At 41.2% G+C, this 21,615-nt stretch overlaps 1 protein-coding gene across 1 annotated transcript in view; it reads right to left on the reverse strand.

Moving 5' to 3' along the window:
• The window catches only part of adamts18 (ADAM metallopeptidase with thrombospondin type 1 motif, 18), a 56,688-nt gene that overhangs the window by 21,188 nt on the left and 13,885 nt on the right, over positions 1-21,615 (reverse strand). Inside the window, exons 4-16 of the mRNA XM_079340383.1 lie at positions 18,967-19,252; positions 17,359-17,573; positions 16,210-16,293; positions 15,937-16,096; positions 14,496-14,601; positions 13,567-13,704; positions 13,326-13,479; positions 11,845-11,940; positions 10,762-10,910; positions 4,212-4,384; positions 2,783-2,913; positions 1,634-1,757; positions 1,055-1,299 (exon numbers count right to left, since the gene is read on the reverse strand). Coding sequence (XP_079196509.1) covers positions 1,055-1,299; positions 1,634-1,757; positions 2,783-2,913; positions 4,212-4,384; positions 10,762-10,910; positions 11,845-11,940; positions 13,326-13,479; positions 13,567-13,704; positions 14,496-14,601; positions 15,937-16,096; positions 16,210-16,293; positions 17,359-17,573; positions 18,967-19,252 — 2,061 coding nt within the window. The remainder of the gene's footprint in view (positions 1-1,054; positions 1,300-1,633; positions 1,758-2,782; positions 2,914-4,211; positions 4,385-10,761; positions 10,911-11,844; positions 11,941-13,325; positions 13,480-13,566; positions 13,705-14,495; positions 14,602-15,936; positions 16,097-16,209; positions 16,294-17,358; positions 17,574-18,966; positions 19,253-21,615) is intronic.

The raw sequence follows: 21,615 nt of genomic DNA on the forward strand, positions 1-21,615 counted from the left end.
TAGGGGACACATCCATGCTCTTTGTGTATGTAGACAAACACGTGACTGTGCTAACAAGGGAGCCAGCCGAAGCAAGCGACTGTACAGCATATAAACAAGGGGGCGAACTCCTGCCATGTGAGACACAGCTGAATAGCAAAAATGGACTATTTGTGCTGCATCTCCCTCTTTCAGATGCCTTGTTAGTCTTTGTGTTATTCTCATGATGTCGAAGTTATCTGCACCAAAAAATCATACAAAACATGTAAAACCAACTTTACTTGACCCTAATTATTGACAGCAATTCTTTTTTTTTATTCTTTTTTTTTTTATGTGACGCTACATCAAGAGGAGATCTGACACGTTTAACTGTGCTCACACAGAACACAGTGGATTTTAAAGATGGCATGTTTGTTTTATGTATAGAATTTCACATTTCCTATGAAGGAGGAAGAGGAAGAGCAGCTTATTGAGACCAAATGGTGTGTGCTTGTTAGCAGCAGCAGCGGCTAGCTCATTCAGCAGGCTACAGTGTGTGTGTGAGCTGCTGGTGGTGTACAAAAACACACTGCACAAACATTGTGCAAACAAATATCTGCATTTTAAAAGTCTAAAGTTTCAACATATTAGCTCAAAAAAATCCATGTACTTTTGGAATATATTTTCATCCCTTTAAATGCACACGAGCGTACGTTTGTTATGTTAACCGTTTTCAGTTTTCACCTTCTTTTTAAACTTGTATTTTCTGTCCTCTCTATCACTCACATCTCAGTGCAGGACAGGCAGCCTCAGCAGCTTTAGATTTTCTTGATTAAAGCCTTCCACTTAACCAACCCATCCCAAGATCATCCCTGACATAACCAATCATCAAACACAATTAATCCCCCACAGAAGGACTGCACACAGCTACAACCAGCCATGCTCTCCCTGCCACCCAAACCATTTTTTTCCTTTTTCTTTTTTATCTAAGCCTATTCATATCCAGACATTAAAAGAAGGAGGGCCGGCAGCTCTGCCAGGGACCCTGTCAGTGTCAATTGCCTCAAGCGGACATCACCAAGCAGCAGCGGCTTACTTCAAACACTAGCGTCTCATTAGTGGGGCCGGCGGCGTACAGACTCTCCGGCTTGTTGAAGGAGCGCTGGTAGTCGAACACAGTCCCACCAAAGTGAAACTTTCCTGGCCAGTCCACGGTCCAGTCCCCGGTCAGATAGTACTTCCTCTTCAGGGAGCGAACAGCCAGGTAGCTGGTGGAGACCTCCATTTCCTGAATGTGAATGCTTCGTGCACCAGCTGGAATTGTTACCATGGAGTAATACTCTTAAAGGAAAAAAGGATTTTAAAAAAAGTTAAGTTCAAGCTGAGTAATGCTTATTGTTTTGGTCATTAGTGTTCTTTTTTTTTTTGCAAATTCATTACACAGTCCAGCAACCGTAAATGAATTATCTCATCAGTGGGTTAATGTTTGTTGCTGCACAGACAAGAAACCTATCAGTTATTTTGAAGTGTGATTTGATGCCTTTGTCTGTGCATGTTTTCCTTTCTCTTTATCCCTCTTTGCCTGCTCAAGTCTCCTTTTGTCTTGTAGAAGGACAAGATGTGTGCCAGCTAATGTGCACAGGCTTAGTGCAAACGCAAACAAATACAAGCTTACCATTAGCCCTGTGCTGAAGGGCATATTGGCCCTTGGAGAACTTGCATGTAGAGTTGTCTCCCTTACAGACCCCACAGGCATCCAGAGAGGCCTTGGAACCCAGCGTCTGGTCACAGCCTACTGCCTGTACACACACGCAAACACACGTACAATCAGAGTTTTCAGGGGATGGGGTTATGAGCCTGTCAATGGTGAGAAACTTTCTGATTTAATTTACAAAATGAAAGTGAGTCAAAGACGCAGAATTATCAAATGTAACGGGTCACAATAATCCCAGTTTAAATGTCTTAAATCAGGTTCGACAGATAACTGCCTCGACTAAATCATCTAATATTCAACATTATGGGGACGTTAGAGGTTTGGTCTTATTCAGTCAGGTATTCAACACCTGCACACACTTTTCTTACTGCAGCAGTTAATGTGCTGGAGTAGATTTATTAACTTGGATATGGCGCATACATTATCAACAGTTAAAAAATGACTGCACCTTTCATTCATGCTTTTGTCCATTATACAAGCAATTAAAGTATACAGTGTGATGGGCGATGTCCCAACATCTCCAACCCCATTATTTAACCCTTTATAGGGCACTCATTGAAATACTTCTGTACGTAAAAACATACGTAAAAATTCAACCTCAGAGTTTTATTGGGGGACATAACAGAACTTTATTTCTGTTAAAGCATTTTTAAAAAAAAATGTTAATTTCATTTAGAAAAATAAACATCAACAAAGTTGCCATATTTGGTTCAAATGCCACAATAGCAGGATTAGTGATGTAGGGTGATCTCTTCTGATTGGCTGAGTGAGGATCACATGCTTCTCGACCTTACTGAGGTGCAGAAGGGTGGCCATATGCAATGTGTATCGAAATTACCAAATATAGTCACTTGCCACATAAGGGTGTCATCTTGCACTGAAGCAATGTGCAGAAATTGGCTGTAAAAGAGCTTAATAAAACATTCAAAAGTGTGTGCAGCTGCAAATCCAACAAAAACAAAATGTGACCATTTATTCAGATCCTTTCTGAACCTTTCCTGCAACTTTGTGACTGTCATGTCCACAAAATGATCTTGTGTCACATTATTCATAGAATAAATAGGCAAAGAGTAGGATAAATGTTTAGAGTATTGAAGCCAGACCAGGTACCTCACACACTCCATCAATGCAGACGTCTCCTTTGTGGTCGGAGCAAGAGGTGCCATCTTTGACTTTGCTGGACATGGCAAAGAAGAAGTCAAAGTCTTCTGCAATGCAGTACAACTTGCAGATGTCTTCATCTAAACAAAGGAAACAAAAAAGTGCAGAGGACACCAATAGGTTTACTGAAGCTTGGTGTTAGTTCATGCAGGACATGGAAGTCAAACACCCCAGTTTACAGCCAGATGATTAAATCATTGCTACCAATCACAGCTCATTCTCACATCCAGGCGGTCCATTTAAACATTTAAACTTTCGTCTCACTCAGTTCTGCTGCTCCAGAGCTGCACACTCTGCTGCTGCTGGCAAAACTGAATTCGAGCAGAGCCATCCGAGCAGAGCCCTCAGCGCCAAGCAAAACCGTATTTCCATTTTTGCAATAAACTGGTTACATTTATGACGAGTGTTCCTGCCTGAAACAGATTTATCACAGTTCTTCCAGGGCTTGGTAAATATGAGGTTATTATGGCTTCTGTACAGCAACCTGTTGCTTATACAGTTTGTATAGCTCCTACTGAGGCTGAATGAAAGAGACAGCAACTGACTCTGAATGCACCCAGGGGTTTTCATGTGGGGCTACAGGTTTATTTTGTAGTTGAGATCAGTTATCACAGACAAGTCTCTACAGCCGTCTTTGATTAAAATAAATGTTGGTGAAGGTGACTTGGCCCAAGGTCCCAGAAGGCAGTTCAGAATCTGTTCCTCTCTACATCCCTTCCCATTCATCAACAGCTTAAACAGATCTGGGAAGAGGGCCAAACACACTGCTCTCCTTCACTGTGCTCTCGCTCGCTCCATCCCTCCCTCCCTCCCTCCCTCGCTTGCTCTGTGTAACAAAGCTCACCCGAAGGCTTCCTTTTTAAATCTCTCCCCACAGTGTCAAAGGGTGCAGGTGGCTACATGTCTCCCATACAAATTACCCTCCAGCTTTTTGGCCCTAATCACTACAGCAGTAAATAGAGGTTGGTATTACAGAAACACTTAATAAAGAGACTTGGACAAGCAAAGTGCAGCAGGATGTAGATTGTAAAAGATCCAGAGAATTGGGACAAGAAATATCTTGCCCTGAGCTTTCTGTGTATTTAGCAGCACTATGTTGTTTTTAACAATAAGATTTATTTTCTTGCGCATGCACCAAGGACACAGTAAATCACTGAGTGTCTTCATAATCCTTGGAAAGCACCAGGACAGTGAATGTTTTGTCTAGAGAGATGATACAAAAAAAAAAAAATCTTCAAACATTTATCAACATTGAAGATGAATGCAAGGAAAAATACATTCAAAACATCCTCAGAGGAAATTATCCATTAAACAGAACTGAACCACAGACTGAACAGATGTTGTACTTGCTGGGTCTACTATGGACTGATCACTTTACCATCCACTTTAGTGTAGGGTTTCCACTTGTAGTACCAGCCCCTGAAGGGCTTGCTGTTGTACTCAGCGCATTGCTGGGCCCGGAAGTCCACTGCATTCAGAGGGCATGGGCGAGTGTTACACAGCTGGTTGAGACGACTGGAGCCCGAGCAGAATTTACCATTGTTCTGTGGCCTGAGGAGGAAAGACAAGACGGGACGAGAAGAGACACAAAGAAGTAAACGTTAACATGTCTGAAATAACCGGCTTCCTTTGTTCCCTCAATGAGAAAACCAATCCTCTCAGCTTACACATCAAATAAAGTCCCCTAATATCACAACAGGCACAGGCTAATTGAAAACCAACTATGCATGTGGGACTCTGCAGAGCTGTGTTTGTGTATATGCTCATGCTACATTCAAAACATATGGTTCTCATATTAAGACATGTGTGTACACTTAATGGTACCCTGATATAATTTTGTCTGAAGCCTGACCAAAATCATGGTTTGCTAAATCACAATACAGGATGTGAATATATCAATTTCGGCATAGATGTTTTCAGATATGTGCAAAAATTAAAACTGTTTTTACACACAGTTTTTGGGTCAACAGGTATGCCCTGCAGAGTTCATGACGCCGTAGTTGACAACATTTTGTGCACTGTCTGCAGTACATGCAGCAGAGAAAAACCATTTGGTTCCAATTCTGAATCTTGGTGGTGCTCCTCAGCCAAGTTGGGTATTCTCTTTTCAACATTAAAGCCATGTGCATCTCTTTCTTTTTGGAACCAGAAACAGTATTGGGAAGACAAGGTGGCAATGCATTATTACATCTCTAAACTGATTGGCAGGTTATTGAGGTAGCAACGTGTCAAGCAAAGGTAGAAATGCTGTAAAGCTGGATATACACTGTACAGTGTCAGGCCAATGTAGAGGCAACTAACTTTGAGGTGGGACGAATTAGTTCATCCCTAGTTATGCATTGTAATGGGAGGCAAGATGGCCAATAATGGCCCCGACCTGCTGCTCCTGACCAATCTGATGATTTTCTGGCCTATTTGATAACTTGGTCGTACAGTTGCACACTCTCACGCAGTGACAGCAGTGCTACAAATGGATTCCCAAACGTCTGGCCCTTTTTACCTTATTGCAACTGTGTAAACTGTTGGACAGCACTTCAAAGCCCCATGGTGCCTGTGTGACATTTCTTTTCCCTCCTTTCAGCAAAGATGTGAACAACAGAAATGTTGGCAGAAAATATAACTGCAGACCTCCAGCTGACATAAAATACTTGTTGAGTGTAGGCGAGTGTTGACAGTGTTTGTATTTGAGCTTTGCCTGAGAAACAATTGAAATACACAGAGATCTGTGTACAATGTGGAAGTTTTCAACGGAATCCTTATTGACTATTGTCAATGCTCCGTCCCAATTCAACCTAAACAGAGCGAGTGTTCAAGTCATGCTTGACAATAATGCATAACCCATTCTGGGGGGTTTTTGCACCATTAAAATGAAAAGAACAACAAGCACTTGTAAGAACAAGACAAGCAGATCATTTTTATTAAGTAAACGTTGGGGTGCAATGTCTGACTTCCCAGGCTGTCTAAACTCATGCCAGGCCTTCTAACACAACCACCAGCAGAGAAAATTGAGTTCAGCTATTTACCAAAGTGGGCCTATACACACAACACACACACACACACTCTAGGGGAACCATGCTGATCAAACAAGTCTAATAAAAACAAGTCACTACGCATTACACTGCAATGAAACACTTAAGGAAAGGAACACAAGGAGGGCCTAAAAGAAACAGTAAACACCGGAGGGTGAGCGCAACTACAAACACATTTCTTTGAATTTCTTTCACTGATGCATCAGTGTTGAAAACCTCTGCATGACATGAACGTCAGCAACAAAATCAATGACGCCACGTATTTAACTCCAACTGCCCTCCCTCTCCATTCAGACAACAACTCAACCAGTGACAGTGATGTCGCTGCCAAGAATTGGCTCTGTTCAAGGTGTGAGTGCATGTGTGTAAGTCTGCTCTGTGCTGATCCTGCTTCCCTTGGTGAGTAGGGTACTTGGCACAAGTCTTCGTAGGTCTGATCCTATTAAGACTTAGCATCAGATAAATGTAGTCCATATGGTAATGTGCTTACAGCAGGCCAGTGGGGTACGATTCAGAAGTCATTAAAGGCCTTCTGATCAGAGGCATCCCCTGAAAAAGGACATTTTGTACTTAAGAGGGGAGTTGACTGTCATGGATTATGGACAGTCTGGCCTTGACTTTCACAACAGTCCTGGTTTCTCTACTTCTTTTCTTCTTTGTCTGCTCCACTCCCTTGATTTCACAGAATCATTGTAACAGTAAATCTACTTCCAAAAACTAGACAGAAAGCAGATATGACAAGTTTTTAGTTTACCCCAAAGTCATTCCTCTACTTTCCCTACAACCCACTTTGAGCGCAGCCTTCAGGACGCTTAAAGAGGTAAACGTCCCAGGAGTCCAGTAAATCTGCCTGCCGACAGAAACTAAGACTAAACTCATGGGTGAGAGGCCATCGTGTCTCGTCTAGTCTTCGCCTTGATTCACCTGCTCCTTTCTATTTACCTACAAACTCCCAATGTTGATCCTAATTCTGCTTCTTCTAAAGTCTCTTTAAAGTTGCTTTACAAATCTTCAAGTTTCTATCTAAATTAACCACCAAACTCTCCCACTGCCTTTATATCAAGTGTGTGACAAAATGTGCTACCCACAAAAGCAGGTCAAGATTGTGAACCTAATCTCCTAGGCTTGTTGATGAGGATTAGGTTGACTGTGTTTGATCTGGCAGGTGGTCTACAGGGGGATGGAGGAGTGAATGGGAGGTGGAGGAAGGGTAGGAAGGAAGGAAGGAGAGAAGAGTAGATTCATTTTCTGTCTTGGACCGAGTCCTAGAAGGGAAGGCTTTAATCGGCTGATCCCATAGAACTTTTATAAGCCCTAGCAGAAGAGACACGCTCGCCTTGTAAAGTGAATGAGCCTGTGCAGAAATGTATCATATTTTTGCAGTATTACATGAACACATACAGTATGTCCATTTTGACAGCAGAAATCAAAATATTAAATAAATAGAATTTGGTGTTACTAGCTCGTGTCTTTATTGGCACACTTAGTTCATAACCTATTCTATTTGATTGTGTTAATCCTAAAAATTATGAGTGGCTAATACGACTTTACAGACAGTAGCATTGTAGCTATTTGCCGGGAGGTTTGGCCAACAGTTAGTTTAAAACAATGACTTGCCAAATCTGGGCATCAAAAAGTCTGCTTTAAAAACACTTAACAGTCTATGCTGTTGATTCTGCTATAAGAGTTCAGCCTCTTTTACACGTGCACTGCAGATCTCTTGAACAGGTCTGGACATTCCCTGAAGGGGCTGCATGGGAGAATGAAAATGTTCACAATTTTTTACCCCAAAATCAAAGAGACTTTGCTCGTGAAAAGTCTGCTTATTGTTTTAGTGGGTGTACATGTAAACCAATGATGTTAGTTTCAGGACCGTTCACAACAACACATATTGAAGATTCTGCTTACATTGCACCATGTTTCAGTGTTTCCTCCTTTCTGCTTTATTCCACTTGCCTATATACTCATATTTACATGTTGTAAAATACATTGATCTCACCATTACTGATAGGTCGACAAAGGCACCAACCCACATCCAAACAAGAACTCCCAGTAGTAAAGCACATCTCACACGGACAGTCCCTTCCCTGGACAGACCTGATTGTATGGACATTTTCTTGGCTGAACATGTGCAAATGTATATATAATGCAAGACTGACATATGCCTTTGTGCTAAAAATGTCATGTTTCATCAATCTTTGTTGAAAGACAGTCCAGACAGATCAGTTTGAGGGTAAAGAGGAATTTAGAGACAAGCAGTCAGATTCAGGCTAATCCTTCTTGTTCTGCGCAGATTAAGAGCTGGGGGGACTTGCCAAAATAATCGCAGAGATTACAGAGGACGGACACTGGACACACTCTGAATGTCATGACTCAGGGACTGAAACGTGACTCTGGGATACGTGCAGCTATTGGGATAAAGTTGGGTTTGTCCGGTGAGATACATTTATTTCAAGGTCTATTTAGTTGTCCTGTAAAAACACAGGCTTCTCCAATAAAACACAAGCTGTAATCCCTTTATGCTACACATAAAACAAAGGTTGGGTGGCAGGGTTGAGATGCTAAATTCATGTGATTAATTTTACTGTCTTCGGGGGAGACTTTGAGGAATCTGACAGTAGGAGCAGTAGGCCCCTGGTATGGGGGCTCATGACTTGGCATTACTGGACTTGAAGTTTAGCCCTATCCATCATTCCATCCCCTCTGTGTCCCACTGACCCCATAACTCACTGTTTAACAGCATCAACCCATTTTTCAGTAGCCGCTGCTACAAAGACCTCTTAAGTGCCACAGGAATGATAAATGAACTTGACAGGTAGCCTGGTTTAAAGGGCTCTTTATGGTCTGCCAGTCATGGTCTATAATGTGTATCATATGAGGGCTGCTCGGCCTCAGAAAACTTTTTGGTCTTTGATCCCGCACACAGATTAAAAGACGAGTCGGCTGTGACGGACAAAACAGCCACACCAATGTCTGCCTAGTTGTTAACTAAGTTAGTACTGATGAAGCCACTGGACGAGTAGCAGTCAGATTCCCTGCTGGAGTAAGGTTGTCAAAAAGTCAATACTGTGTTCGATAAACGATTCTAGCGTCATTATTCTAATGATCAACAGTGTCTTAAAGTGGCGAAGAGAGGAAGCACAGTCTCAATTGCACAAGAACATTGCAAACACTTTCGTGAAACAAACAAATCTGCCTGCTATTTTGGTAATAAAACCAATAATTTGTCCAATATGTTAATGTCTAAGACTGTATTCTTTGTGGGGAAACATGTTTATGGGGGAGGGGGTTATAGCCATTATTTAGTCAGACATAAAGCTTGATCTCTGTTACAATGTCACTTAATACGCAGAGGGTTTATGGTAGTTGAAATGTTCATGACAGCTCCCTGGACATTTGTTGTGCTGTCCATGAATTTGTGTTGTCCCCCATAGTTATAATTATAATATAGACTTTAGTGGAAGTGTTAACACATACTCTTCAAAGAAACATCTTTAAGTACTTAAAAACAACAACACTTGTTCAAGCATTATGTACATTGTCATCATGACGTTAGTGTATAACACGGTTTCTCACAGACGTTTAGCTATGGATCACTTCTCAGTAAAGGTTGATCAAAAAGAAACAAGAACAGCAGTAATCCTTTGTTAGCGCATGCAATGTTTCTCTTAAATTGGGTTTCAATCTCAGATCTAAACTCATCCATAAATACCAACGTAATCAGGCTTCTTAGAAGCTAGGGGATCAAGTAGTTCCATTTAGAGTTTTGGGCTTGAGTCATAGAGGAGCATCTGAGAGAGATTGTATTGCATTTTTGTGAACACTTACTGGAAATAAGAGCTTTTTCTTTGCAAGGGATGAACATGTGGAGTATCTTATGGGACTCAAACTGAAGCTTTTTTAGTCTAGTATGACATGGTGCTTCTTTTTATGATGGTGTTTTAATTATTCATTGTTGTTTGTTTTCTACTCTCTCTTTGACATTTGTTGGGACTTTATGTACTTCTAAACGGGCGTAAGACTACGCTGTAAATGTGGTGGTGTGTGTCTTCAGTTTATTTGCTTCATACTGTCTCTTTAGAAATACATGTCTTTGTGTACATAGTTAATATTAATAATAATAAATAAAAGGCCAAATGGGGGGGGGGGGGGTAACTAACTAAAGGTTAAGACAATCAGGGAGCTAATGTCATCACACTGACAGATGAATAATAAATCCAGTCATCTACCGTATGAAAGTGCGATAGAAGCCCACATACATCTAATAACTCTCTTTAATCCAGGGAATAACAAGGAGAAATTGTAAGTCTGTTGGGAAATGCCATATTTAAGATGAGGATCTCTCACGTTCGTGCGATGACATGTACAGCCGTTGGCTAACAAAGAGATATGCACTGTGGGATCTGGGTCTGCAGAATTATGTAGAATTATGTTTGTGTGAGTGAGCAGCAATGGGGGACATTTGCTGACTGTCTTGGCAGCTCCCAGAGAAAAGAGCATGCTATTAGGAGGTTCGACTCGTCTGCAGCATAGGGAGAGATTGTCTGCAGTCTCGACTGTCCGCCTGATGGGAGCCTTTATCAGGGGCATTTACGTCTGTGTGCGTGTGCGTGTGTGTGTGCGTGTGTGTGTGTGTGTGTGTGTGTGTGTGTGTGTGTGCTGAAAGCTACCTGGCAGACAGCATGTTCAGGTGTTCTGAAATAGAGGAATATTTGGACAAGCAGCCATCGAGAATGACTTTCTGGCCAAAACCACAACTCTGATATTCATTGCAGAAGCTGCTTCATGACAACATTCATCATTTTGTCTTTTATTTGGCCGGTTACTTGCATTAAAAAGTAGGTGATGAGTTAGATCAACGGATTAGAAGATTATGCGAGTTTGTGCAACTGTGTATACCTTGGGCTGTTGCAGGAGCGCTCCCTGTACATGACGCCTCCTCCGCAGGTTCTGGAGCAGTCGGACCACTGAGACCACGATGACCACTGCCCATGGACCGCCCGAGGTCCATGCTCCCCATATTTAACACACTGACCCCTTCGACACCACTAGAGAGAGAAAGAGAGAGGAGAAAGTAACTATGAGAAAAAGAGTGAAATAGTTTTCTTATCTGTGCTGGGCTTCTATTTGAGTTTCCAGGTTGGGACAGATTCCATGCACAACACACCTGGTCACCCAGAGTGTGTGGATACAGCAAACACACACACACACGAACAACACCCAGACCAATCCAAGCCTCACGGTGGACTCACGCATATCAACACCTCCGCCTTACTCAATATCATATCTTGTAGAAATGTTTTCGACCGTTTTCTATCCAGTCCTTGGAATCCATGACGCAGAAATGTTTCATGAGCAGCAGGGTCCAATTTTTATTAAAAAAAATACAGAATTGAGTACACGTTGTCCTTGGTTCAGGAAAGTAGGATGACTTCAACTTAAACAATGATAACCAGATTTGTTGATAGCCATTATTTCTATCACTAGTTATCATATTTTTATCGCCAGATTGAAGTAGTTACTACAAACCGCGTGCACCTAAACATCATCACAGCAAAGTCTGATGACTTCTTTCCTGCACATTAAAAGTCCCCTATTATGCTTTTTCTGGTTTTATATGTTCTTTAGTGTGAAACACGGCTTCTCCTACCTCCTTCTTCAGCAATAGCGGCTTGAAATGCTCTGGACCCCCTCGTGCCCGTTTTGTGACATCACAAAAAGGGCATAATACGGGACTTTTGAAGCTTGCTCATTAAGCGAACGTGGTTATGCTGGTGCATTATCTATTCCTAATGTACCCATGACCATTTATTCACTCATTCATTATCGTCTGATAAATGTTTGTTGTTTTGAATTGTTGCCTCACTTCTTTAAGATATATCCATACTATGAATTTAAATGAGGTAGTTTACGGCACGTTTGTCCTTTTATATCGTATTACAGATGATGCGAAGAGATGAAGTTGTGAAGACATTTCCTCACCATGTCAGGACCACAGCTGGTTCCCTCTGCAGCTGGCATGAACTTGGTCTCACAGCGGTGCCCTGTGCGATGACACCACAGCGACTTGCAGATGTCCTGTCAAACAAACACAAACACACAGGAGGACTTTCCTATCAGGTGGTGTTTACTACCATCATGACTTTTCTTTTCAACCTAAACTGACACCCATTCCCTCTCCTGTCCTCTTTCCTCCTCCTCCTCGACCCAGCAGCACCTGCTTCTTGCCAGGACCACCATCACGCCGGTCGATCAGACCCCGCAGGCCTGATAACCAGGGATAAAGCCTGCGCGTCAAATCTAATCAGCGTACTTGTTTAAAGAAAAGGGCTATAATTGTACGTGTCAGCTGACCCAACAATGCAGAGACAGAGTGAGCGAGTGAGCACAGTGGGAGAACCGGGGTCGGAAGACAGGCGGTAGGGTCTGGCAACCCGCCCGGATGCGACTGGTAACGAGGCAGAAACCTGTGTGTGTGTGTGTGTGTGTGCGTGTGCGTGTGCGCGCCTCTGTGCCTGCGTGTAGTCTTTGTCTTAATGGGGTTTCTTCTACTATGACGCCGAACAGGTGGTTGACAACTACACTGCCTCCGAAAATCATTCTATATAAGCCAATCAGGGACAAAAGAGGGGGAAAGTTTGTAAGGAAGCCCTAAACCCACTGTTCATCAGCGTCTAGGTTAATTTACCACCCACAGCTCTCGGGTAATGCAGATGCAGTATTTGATCTTCTGTTCAGGAAGCACTGAGGCAGGGATTTAAAGAAGTCCAGAATAACTAAGACGATGTCGTGCGTGCTAATCCATCATATATAGGATTCGGCGAAGTTGATTTCCCACCAATTACAGGCCTGAGGAGGAAACCTTGATGTATTTTAAACATGATTTACATGTGAATCAACATTAGTGAATGCACCAACTATAAAGGCTTATACTAAGACCCGAAGGCCTCAGAGGTGGAGGTCCCCATTCAAAAGATGGAATGCTCTTAAATGGAGGGTCAAATGTGGGGGGTTAGAGGCCGTTGTGCAATGATCATGCTAATTAATAAAGAGCCAATGAAGCACTACATCATTAGAGCTGTAAAGCAGACAGTTGGAGCCCCTATATAATCTGTGTGCTCCATCTCATTACTAGTGGCCCATCCAGTGCGAATGAATAAAAATGGCATGTAGGACTGTTGGGCTCCATGAAAAACCACCATTAATCAACAGCTTTATCTGGAGAACTTTGTAACTGCACGACGTTATCCAATGGGTCTCATGTAGAAAAGATCTGTCCTTCTTACTTAACACATCCTGTTTACTGTGGCGCATCCGAATTAAATAAGAGTGTCATTAAACCAAGGAAGAAGCTGAAGCACTGTCAAAAGAAAAAAGATTAATTTCTCCTACTGAGCTGGTGAATTACGAAACATAAAGCGTAAGCTGTTCACCTCTTTGGTAAGTTAAATGAAATATCTTACCTTTACAAAATCAAGGCTGCACAGTTTAGCCTTTGAGCCAAACTGCCACTTGCACTGTGTGTCTGCATCGTAGAGCTGCCCAGGCAGCTGCTCAGGGTATTTGTACTGACCGATCTGTTTCGGCTCGTCCACCAGACAGGATGCCTGAGCTGTTCTGAAACACACAGCAAACCACCCGGTCAGTCAGATAGATAGCTATAACTACAACTTGAACGACTTGTGAACTTGCATGCAGCGTTACCCAAGAAAGCGGCTGAGGTACTGTCTGCTGCAGGTGGACCAGAAGAAGACGCCATTGTTTCCAGCCAGAGTGGGGGACATGATGTTACCTTCCGTCTTTCGACAAGGATTCCCCTCGCCATCATGGATCATTCCAAAACTAGAGAAAAAAAGGTAATGAAAGTCAAAAATAAGACAGTTTTCCTTGTGGTGCTCGAGCTGATTTTCATTTTGTTTTCATTGACACACAATATATTAACAGGAAATGTATTTTTGGAATTCTCTTTAAATCGCTTGTTCTTGCTGATGCACAAAGTTTCCTCACATACTGTGTCTTTTGTTTAACAAAGCTCTTTTTCAATTTGTCAATTAAAAGCTAGCAAAATCCGAGTGTCTGCTTGAGGCTGGACGTCACATATGCACCCGTTCAAAAAAACATGCATGTTTTAACCAAAACAGTAACCCCTCCCCCAAGTGGGCAACACTTCCAGCACTGAGTGTTTGTTCTGCCCTCTGAGTCTGCCTTCTCACTGTAAACAAATGGGCATGTAGTAAGAAAGTCAGAGCCACTCATGCCTTCTAGAGGGACGTGGTCGGGTCACTTTTAAAGCTACAGACACGGAATCAGTCTGTTCTGAACCAGGCTAAAATAGAGGGCTTTATAGGCATGATCAAATACAGGATCAGAGAGGAACTGTCCCAAGAAACTTCACAGACATGTTTTGGCATGCTCTGAGTATTATGGATGAAAAGGAGGATAATATGTGACCTTTCATATAGATTAAGCACATGTACTCCTTGCACAGAGTCAATATGGTGACTTTACCAATGTAGAATGCACAAGATCCAAACATAGTCACATTGTTAAGGTCTACAGCTGCATGTGTTTGTATTGTCAAGAAATTTCATTAGCTATTAAGTTTGTCATGGTTATGTTTCTGTTAAACATACTTGTGTCCAGACTCATGAGCGATGGTGAAAGCCAAACCCAGTCCTGTGTCCTCATTGATGGTACAACTCCTGTACTTACTGCACATTCCACTGATGGGAGCGAAACCTGTACAGACAAAGGAAGCAGAAGTATGATAAGATATTTACTTAAAGATAGTTATCAACTATGATAGACATACTGCATGAAAAGCAGAAGGTTAACGCAATCAAACTTTAATTCTATAACATAGATTCCTATTGTCTCTTTCTCGGTTGAGTAACAGAGGACATTGTTTCAGATTTGGCAGGCAAACAAAGTCATGTTTCAATATTGCATTAATGCATGCATGTGGAGGGGAATTCACACCAGCTGCAGAGTGCAACCTCACAAGCCTTGGCTTCATGTACATTGAATCTGATCTTGACTTTGATAGTTCATCAGTTTAGTTTGCTATTGATGTTGGCTCTAAAAGCACAAGGAAAATGATAAGTGATCCTGCATGGGGGATTTACTGATATTGACAAGCTAAAGAAAGTATGTATTTATGGTCTTTGTTATCCCCCCCCCCCCCTTCTGGAAACAGTTACTCCTGATATAAAGCAGAAAAATGTATGATAAAAGCATCAATTTAGGGTAGATTAATGAGTCTGCGACTTAACAGTGAGATTTTTCAGTCACACATTGCTGTGTGATTGTTGTAAATAATACCTCTTGACCTACACTTGGCTCAGTTTAAAGATACATTTCTTTCTTTTGTTTTTTCAGGCATACAGAAGTTCTACTCAGCAGATAAAAACTGTAATTTTTATTCAATTATCATCAGTCTTTTTTTTTTACTTTTTTTTACATTCTCATACTTTTTTCTACATTTATTGAAATATAGTGAAGCACGCTGGATAGATAACATCGATGAGTGGCTTGATTAAGATATTAGCTATAATTAGTTGACTTAAATGATATTGTTTCTTCACCCCATCATTGTGACAAGTAACACATTGATCACATAGACATTACCCATGTTTCTTGCTCTACATTGGTTTCTCTATAGGACTCAGACTGTGGTTAGAAGCAGATGACAATGAGCCTTAAATAGACTGGTGCAAAAAGAAAATCTATATTAATTAATCCATGCAAACAAAATACAATACTTTACAAATTAAGACCTCATTTTGAGCAAAATAACATTACAATCTCAGCTGGTTGCACATGTCAACTTTCTCTACTTCTTGTAGTAATGTCGACACCTACAATGTCAACTCCACACCTGTTTACATGCCAAAAATCACAACATCTACAGTGTGTCATGGTCATGGTTGCTGTCACTAAGGTTTCAAAACTGTAGACAGCTTCCATATCCCACAAAACGCTGCCAGAGTGGATACACTGTGCTTTACTTCACACTTTGATGTTGACAAAAATGATGGAATTTGGTTTGTTGAAGTTAGCTGGACACATTCTCACCCAGAGTGTCACATGGCTCATTCTTCCACGAACAGATGTCCAGTCCGGTGAGAAGAACAGCATGGTCATGCCGTTTCCCACCTTTTCCCATCAGACCTGACTGCCACTGACAGAAACTGTTAAGGGACTGGTCTGCGTGGTGATTGATGGTCAAGCCCAGCTGGAGATGAAAGAAGAGAAATAGAAAAACTGAGCAACAGTGACCAATTCATCACGTGCTCAGTGAAAAAAAAACATATTTTCTTAGCACAACTGAAGTCTGAATTCACTCACTGGGTCTTGTTCCAGCAGTAACAAGCTAACGACCACGATGTTGATGTCTGTCCCAATGGTGCCATCTTTGAAAAGGCTGGAAACCTAAAACAGACAGATTCAGAGCTAAATCCTACATGTATCTGATATGCCAAGTGTTTTCTCCAATCGACAGACATTATAGTGATTTTCGTACATGGAAGTTATATCCAGGTTAGCTCACAGGTAAAAGAACAGAAGAAGTTAAACTTGCTTAAACATTTAAGTTTTTTGTGCTTAAATAGAAGTTGGAGGTTGAAATTCCCTTTGAAGTGTTTCAAATCAAATCCCTTTCAATTGTTATAACAAAGCAAGGACAACTGCAGATGACTAGCCTACAGTATGAAGCTAATAAGACTCACTGATCATCTCTTAATAACCATGTTTTTTATTTCATTAGCCTTGCTATCATGTCACAAAACTTTTCTTGGGAAGGTGGCAAAACTCTGAACACCAACGAAAGAAATGAAATGCAGGTTGTGAACTGAGTTGTAAAGTTACTTTATAGTTATAAAGTTACTTTATAACTGTACAACTTACTTTATAGGTGATAAAATTGCTTTATAACTGGATTGAAGTTATTGTTGTTTTGCTTGACTATTACATTTAAACATTAGTCTTAGTGAGCAGATTAGCTTGCTCACTGGCTAAGGTAACAACCATGGTCTCTTATCTACTGTAATATGTAAGTACTAAGAATAAGTAAAATGCAATGTAGTTTTTAAACAATCCCCGTAAGCAACCTTGGTAACTTGTGATATACAGTATTATCGTAAGTTTGCTAATATGAGCTTACAAAAAACACAATCAGCTACTAGCGATGCCAGTCAAGACAAAGGAGTAGCAGTAAATTTATGTCTGAGCCTACTTTTTAACGATGAAGGCTTCACAATGTCTGACCTGGCAGGACAACAGTAAATATGCTAACAGACTTGCTTGCTTGCTAGCTCTCTTAGCTACTCCTTTAGTCACATGAACCTGACCCTGCAGGGTATAGTTGTCTGCTGAGAGTCTGCCATGTTAGATAAATGAACAAGAACTCATTGTTCCTCCATCTATGTTTAAAATATCGAAAACTCCCATGTATGTGACACCTCCTCCTTTCCTTCTCCTCCCTTCTCCCCACCTCACCATATTCATGACTGTGAGGACGTAGGTGGTGACGTTGTCCCTGCCGTGTTTCTCCAGCATCTTCCTGTCTGCTACCACCAGAGTCTCCACATTCAGACCCCCCACCCTGTTGGAGTTGATGGGTGATCGCTTTGCCCTTCCTGTACCTTCTGCCTCAGGTATCTTAAACTCATCAGGCATGACGAACAGATCCTCAGCGGGTGGCTTGGGAGCGTCTAGGAGGGCAGAAAAGGGAAGTATGGAAGGGAGGACAGGCAGAGATAATGTGAGGGAAAGAGGGAGGGAGCAAAAGAGAGAGAGAGAGAGAAACTTGGCAGTGAGGGTCAAATGAATGAATGTCTCTTTCCTGGCTCGTGCCGGGTGATAAGGGTGCATGCTTTGGTGTTGAAAGGACAGGAAATTCACTCCCCATGCTGCCTCCTACCTCTCAGCACTAAAAGGAAAGATTAAACTGTAAACTAATGTGTGGGTCCGACAGCCTCAGGCTGATGAGGCCATCAAGAAAGAACACAATGCACTTAGAAACATTTAAATAAGACATTAATCTTCATGATGAATATGTTCAGATGGAGAGACGAAAAAGGTTTAGAGCTTACAACTCCCAGGAATATTAACCTTACACTTCACTGTTATGAAGTGGTGGTAAATACTTACTGTTTAAAGGTTGGACTAATATATCTTGTGATGATAGAAATGTTATTTCAGTTCAGCTCCCACAATATATTCTGAATATTTTAGGTATCTAAACAGCCTTTTTTTAAAGATAAGTCATTAATCTCACTGTATACCTATAAAGGACCATGCACTGCATGACAAATGTCACACAAAAGCAGGGATTTTGCATTATCTTTGCAGATAAATGTGTAGTTATTGTACAAGCTTACAATAACTGATGAATGAATGAGCTCCTTAATTGAACACAGACATATTTTTTTGATAAAGGAATCAGCTTTATTTGCAGAGTATGCTTAACACATACCTCACAACATCCACATGGCTCTGGTGTCTGTTTTGAAGCATGTTTATGATAAAACTACCCACACAAAGCTTTGATTCTACATTTTCTGTCCAGAATAAAAAAAAATGGGTGAGTTAAGCCACTTCCAAACCTCTTTAGCCTCTAAACTTTAGAGGCAAAATCTTGTAAACTGTATGTACACTATTTTAATACATTTAAAAAAAACCATCCAGTTAGGGCAATATATCTCCCTTTTGTTCTGCTCTCACGCTCTTTCTGCCTCTCTCTGCATACATTAGCTTTTACACCTGTATGTTAATCAAGCATGCCTTTTTAATGTAAATGAGACCGTTTTCTAAAAGTTCAGCCCTTAAAACCTGTATAACAATAAAAACCACCTCTGGGTATGGCAAACAGCCTGCAAAGCAAAGAGTGATATATATGGAATTGAATTACTTATTATTTACAGTTAAGCACGTGCCTTTCAGCAGTCCCGGTATAGAACTGATCCTTATATTAATAAAACCATTGTAAGAGGATACGTTTAATGCACTTCACTGTCTGAACTTTATGGAATAGTTACTCATATACACAAATAAAAAAATATCAGATGGCTATAGGTATAAGGAATATATGTTTCCCTTACATACATTGCTTGCGGCGTCCGCAAAAGTGTTGCCTCTGCAGCTTTCCGTGCTGGTAGTCATGGTGATGATGCTGCTGGTGATGATGCTGTTGGAAGTAGGCGTTGTCTGTGCTGGAAGAAGTGTTGCCAGAGTGACTGTTGGATCTTCTGTGTACTATGTGTTCAGCTGAGCGTTTGTAGACGACATGAGGATGGTGACCTTCAGGAGCGCTGTAGTTGTGTTGGTCTGCCAGATGTTGGGGTAACGGTGCAATGAAATACTCCTCCTGAGACACACGGATCAAACCTGACTGAAAGAGACACACATAAAGACATGAAAATAAGTTTTAAGACAACAAATTACCCTGAAAACCCAACAGTGACTCATCTATTGTAAATATTAGATATTCAAAAGACTTCTGAATATAGCTTAAATCGTGTGTCACATGCCAACAGTGTGTGTGTAAGGTTGGGATATATGTACGCTTTTGATGCTATTACCATGAAATTTTATTGTGATTTAACTGGACATGTTTTACTGATAAATGAATGTAGTTTGATATTTAGCAACTGCATCGGAGCCGTGTGAAGTCCAATGCAAATGTCCCACTAGGACAATAAAGTATCTTATGTAGCAGTTAGAGCCTGGCTGAATGATATTGAATGATATTTGAAACTGTTACCAAAGTCAGTTTAAGAGGGGAAGAATGTACTGATTATAAATATAGATGCCAATACAGTAAAAAAAAAAAAAGAGTTTTCTTTCGCATTGGGAACTGATTTTTAACTAAGTGTCAAAGTATCTCAAGATTGGTTTTCAATATTCTTAGTAATATATTCAATATTCAATATTCTTTGAAAGTGCATATTGTCTACAAATACAGCCGTAGCAATTTATCGTCTATATATGACAGGCCCATGTGAACTCCCAACTATTCATCGTATCCATCCATCAGTCAGGCGGCAGGCCTAAGTGTTTTTCATGGGTATCTGTCTTTGAAGGAAACACGTCTCTTCTATGCACAGCTGCCATGTTGACATAACAGTCTACATACATCAAGATGCAGTCATGCACCTCACATGCTATAAGAACCCACTCGTGCAAGCAGATGCAGGTCAAGTAAGGGTGAATACAGTGAATCCAAAAATCCTTCTCACCAAAGGCCTTAGTGACGTAACCAAATGCACCCAGATTATCCCCTCCTACTTTCATCTCCAGACTCTGTCCTGACAGTAGGGGATGTGCACAGCGCCAAATCATACATCATCATTTTAGGAAAGAAGATCTTATATTTAGACAGAATAAGTCTTTTTTGAATGCACTGCATCAAGGTTTATATTTGGTGCCATTTCTTGATTTATTTCACTGTGCACTTTGACATCACTGCTGCAGAAGAATGTTTAAATTGACTGGCTTCAGCCTTTGTTTGCATGTTTTTAGCGTACAGAAAAATAGCGGGTCCAGTGTACTGCTCCATAGTCCTAGCAAGAGACCAGCTCAGTGTTTTGGATCTCTGATTCAGTCAAGTGTCCTCAGATGCCCCCTGAACCGACAGACTGAGCTGCTGAACCTCAAACATTCCGTCTGACTACAGTGTTCATCCTAATTCAACCCCACAACCCACCAATCACACAAAGAACAAACACAACCCGCCACGCACACACACACACACACATTCACACACATATAAGAGCATACGCTCACTGAATTGATCAAAAACACGTATACCCATTGACCTAATGACCTTTGATCTCTGTGTGGATGTGCTTATTATCTACTTCCCTAGTGTGTGTGTTGGACTGACCCCATTCCCCCTAGACTAGCAGGTGGCTAAATAAACAGGGGCAGGACAAAAGGGAAGCCATGGTGGGGCTCTTGTTGTCAAAACACTGCCTAGATACATGGCAGGAGGCCATCATCAGCCCTAACCATCCCAAATAACCATCCCTCATGTCCATCCATCCATCCATCCACCTCTCTCTCTCTCTCTCTCTCTCTCTCTCTCTCTCTCTCTCTAACCATGCCAGCTAAGCATCCCTTCATCCATAAATCATCTCTCCCTTCCATCAACCTTCTAAAGCAAGATGGCAAAAGGAAGCTAACTGTCAAAATTCCTTATTGTGACTACTTGTACGGTCCACATGGTCCTGTGGTTGGGATTTTGCTCTGCAGTGTCAATGGTTTGAACCCAAGCACATCAATACCTGTCAAAACAACCTTTAGAGACTTCTCAAGAGCTGAGAATAAAATGTATATCATATCAAATGCTTAAAGTTAGAGAGAGAGAGGAAGTCTTCGCCAATATGACGGCAGCTTCCTAAAATAGATCGAAATTCAAAACAACTCCTTCAACCTTTAAAGAGGTCTAATGGGGTGTCTTTGGTCTGCAGACAGCCCTGTCACTGTTCATGTACCCATTTTTATATCTACCTCTGTGTCTAGAGTTTACTACAGATTTGACATATAAAAACATCCCGCTCATTTTTTAATATTGTTCTTCTATAAGGTCAGACAACGTTATTTCAACAGCTCCCTCTGCCACTCCATATCAGCAAACTTCTCCCTCAACATTGGGAAGCTGCGTATTTTTCTTGCCTTATTTTAAAATGACCTCATAACATGTATCAACAAAACCGAGCTTTTAAGTGCTTTTATTTTGATCTTAGACTTTTC

The sequence above is a fragment of the Symphodus melops genome (genome assembly GCF_947650265.1).
Source record: "Symphodus melops genome assembly, chromosome: 3".
NCBI classification, from domain to species: Eukaryota; Metazoa; Chordata; class Actinopteri; order Labriformes; family Labridae; genus Symphodus; species Symphodus melops.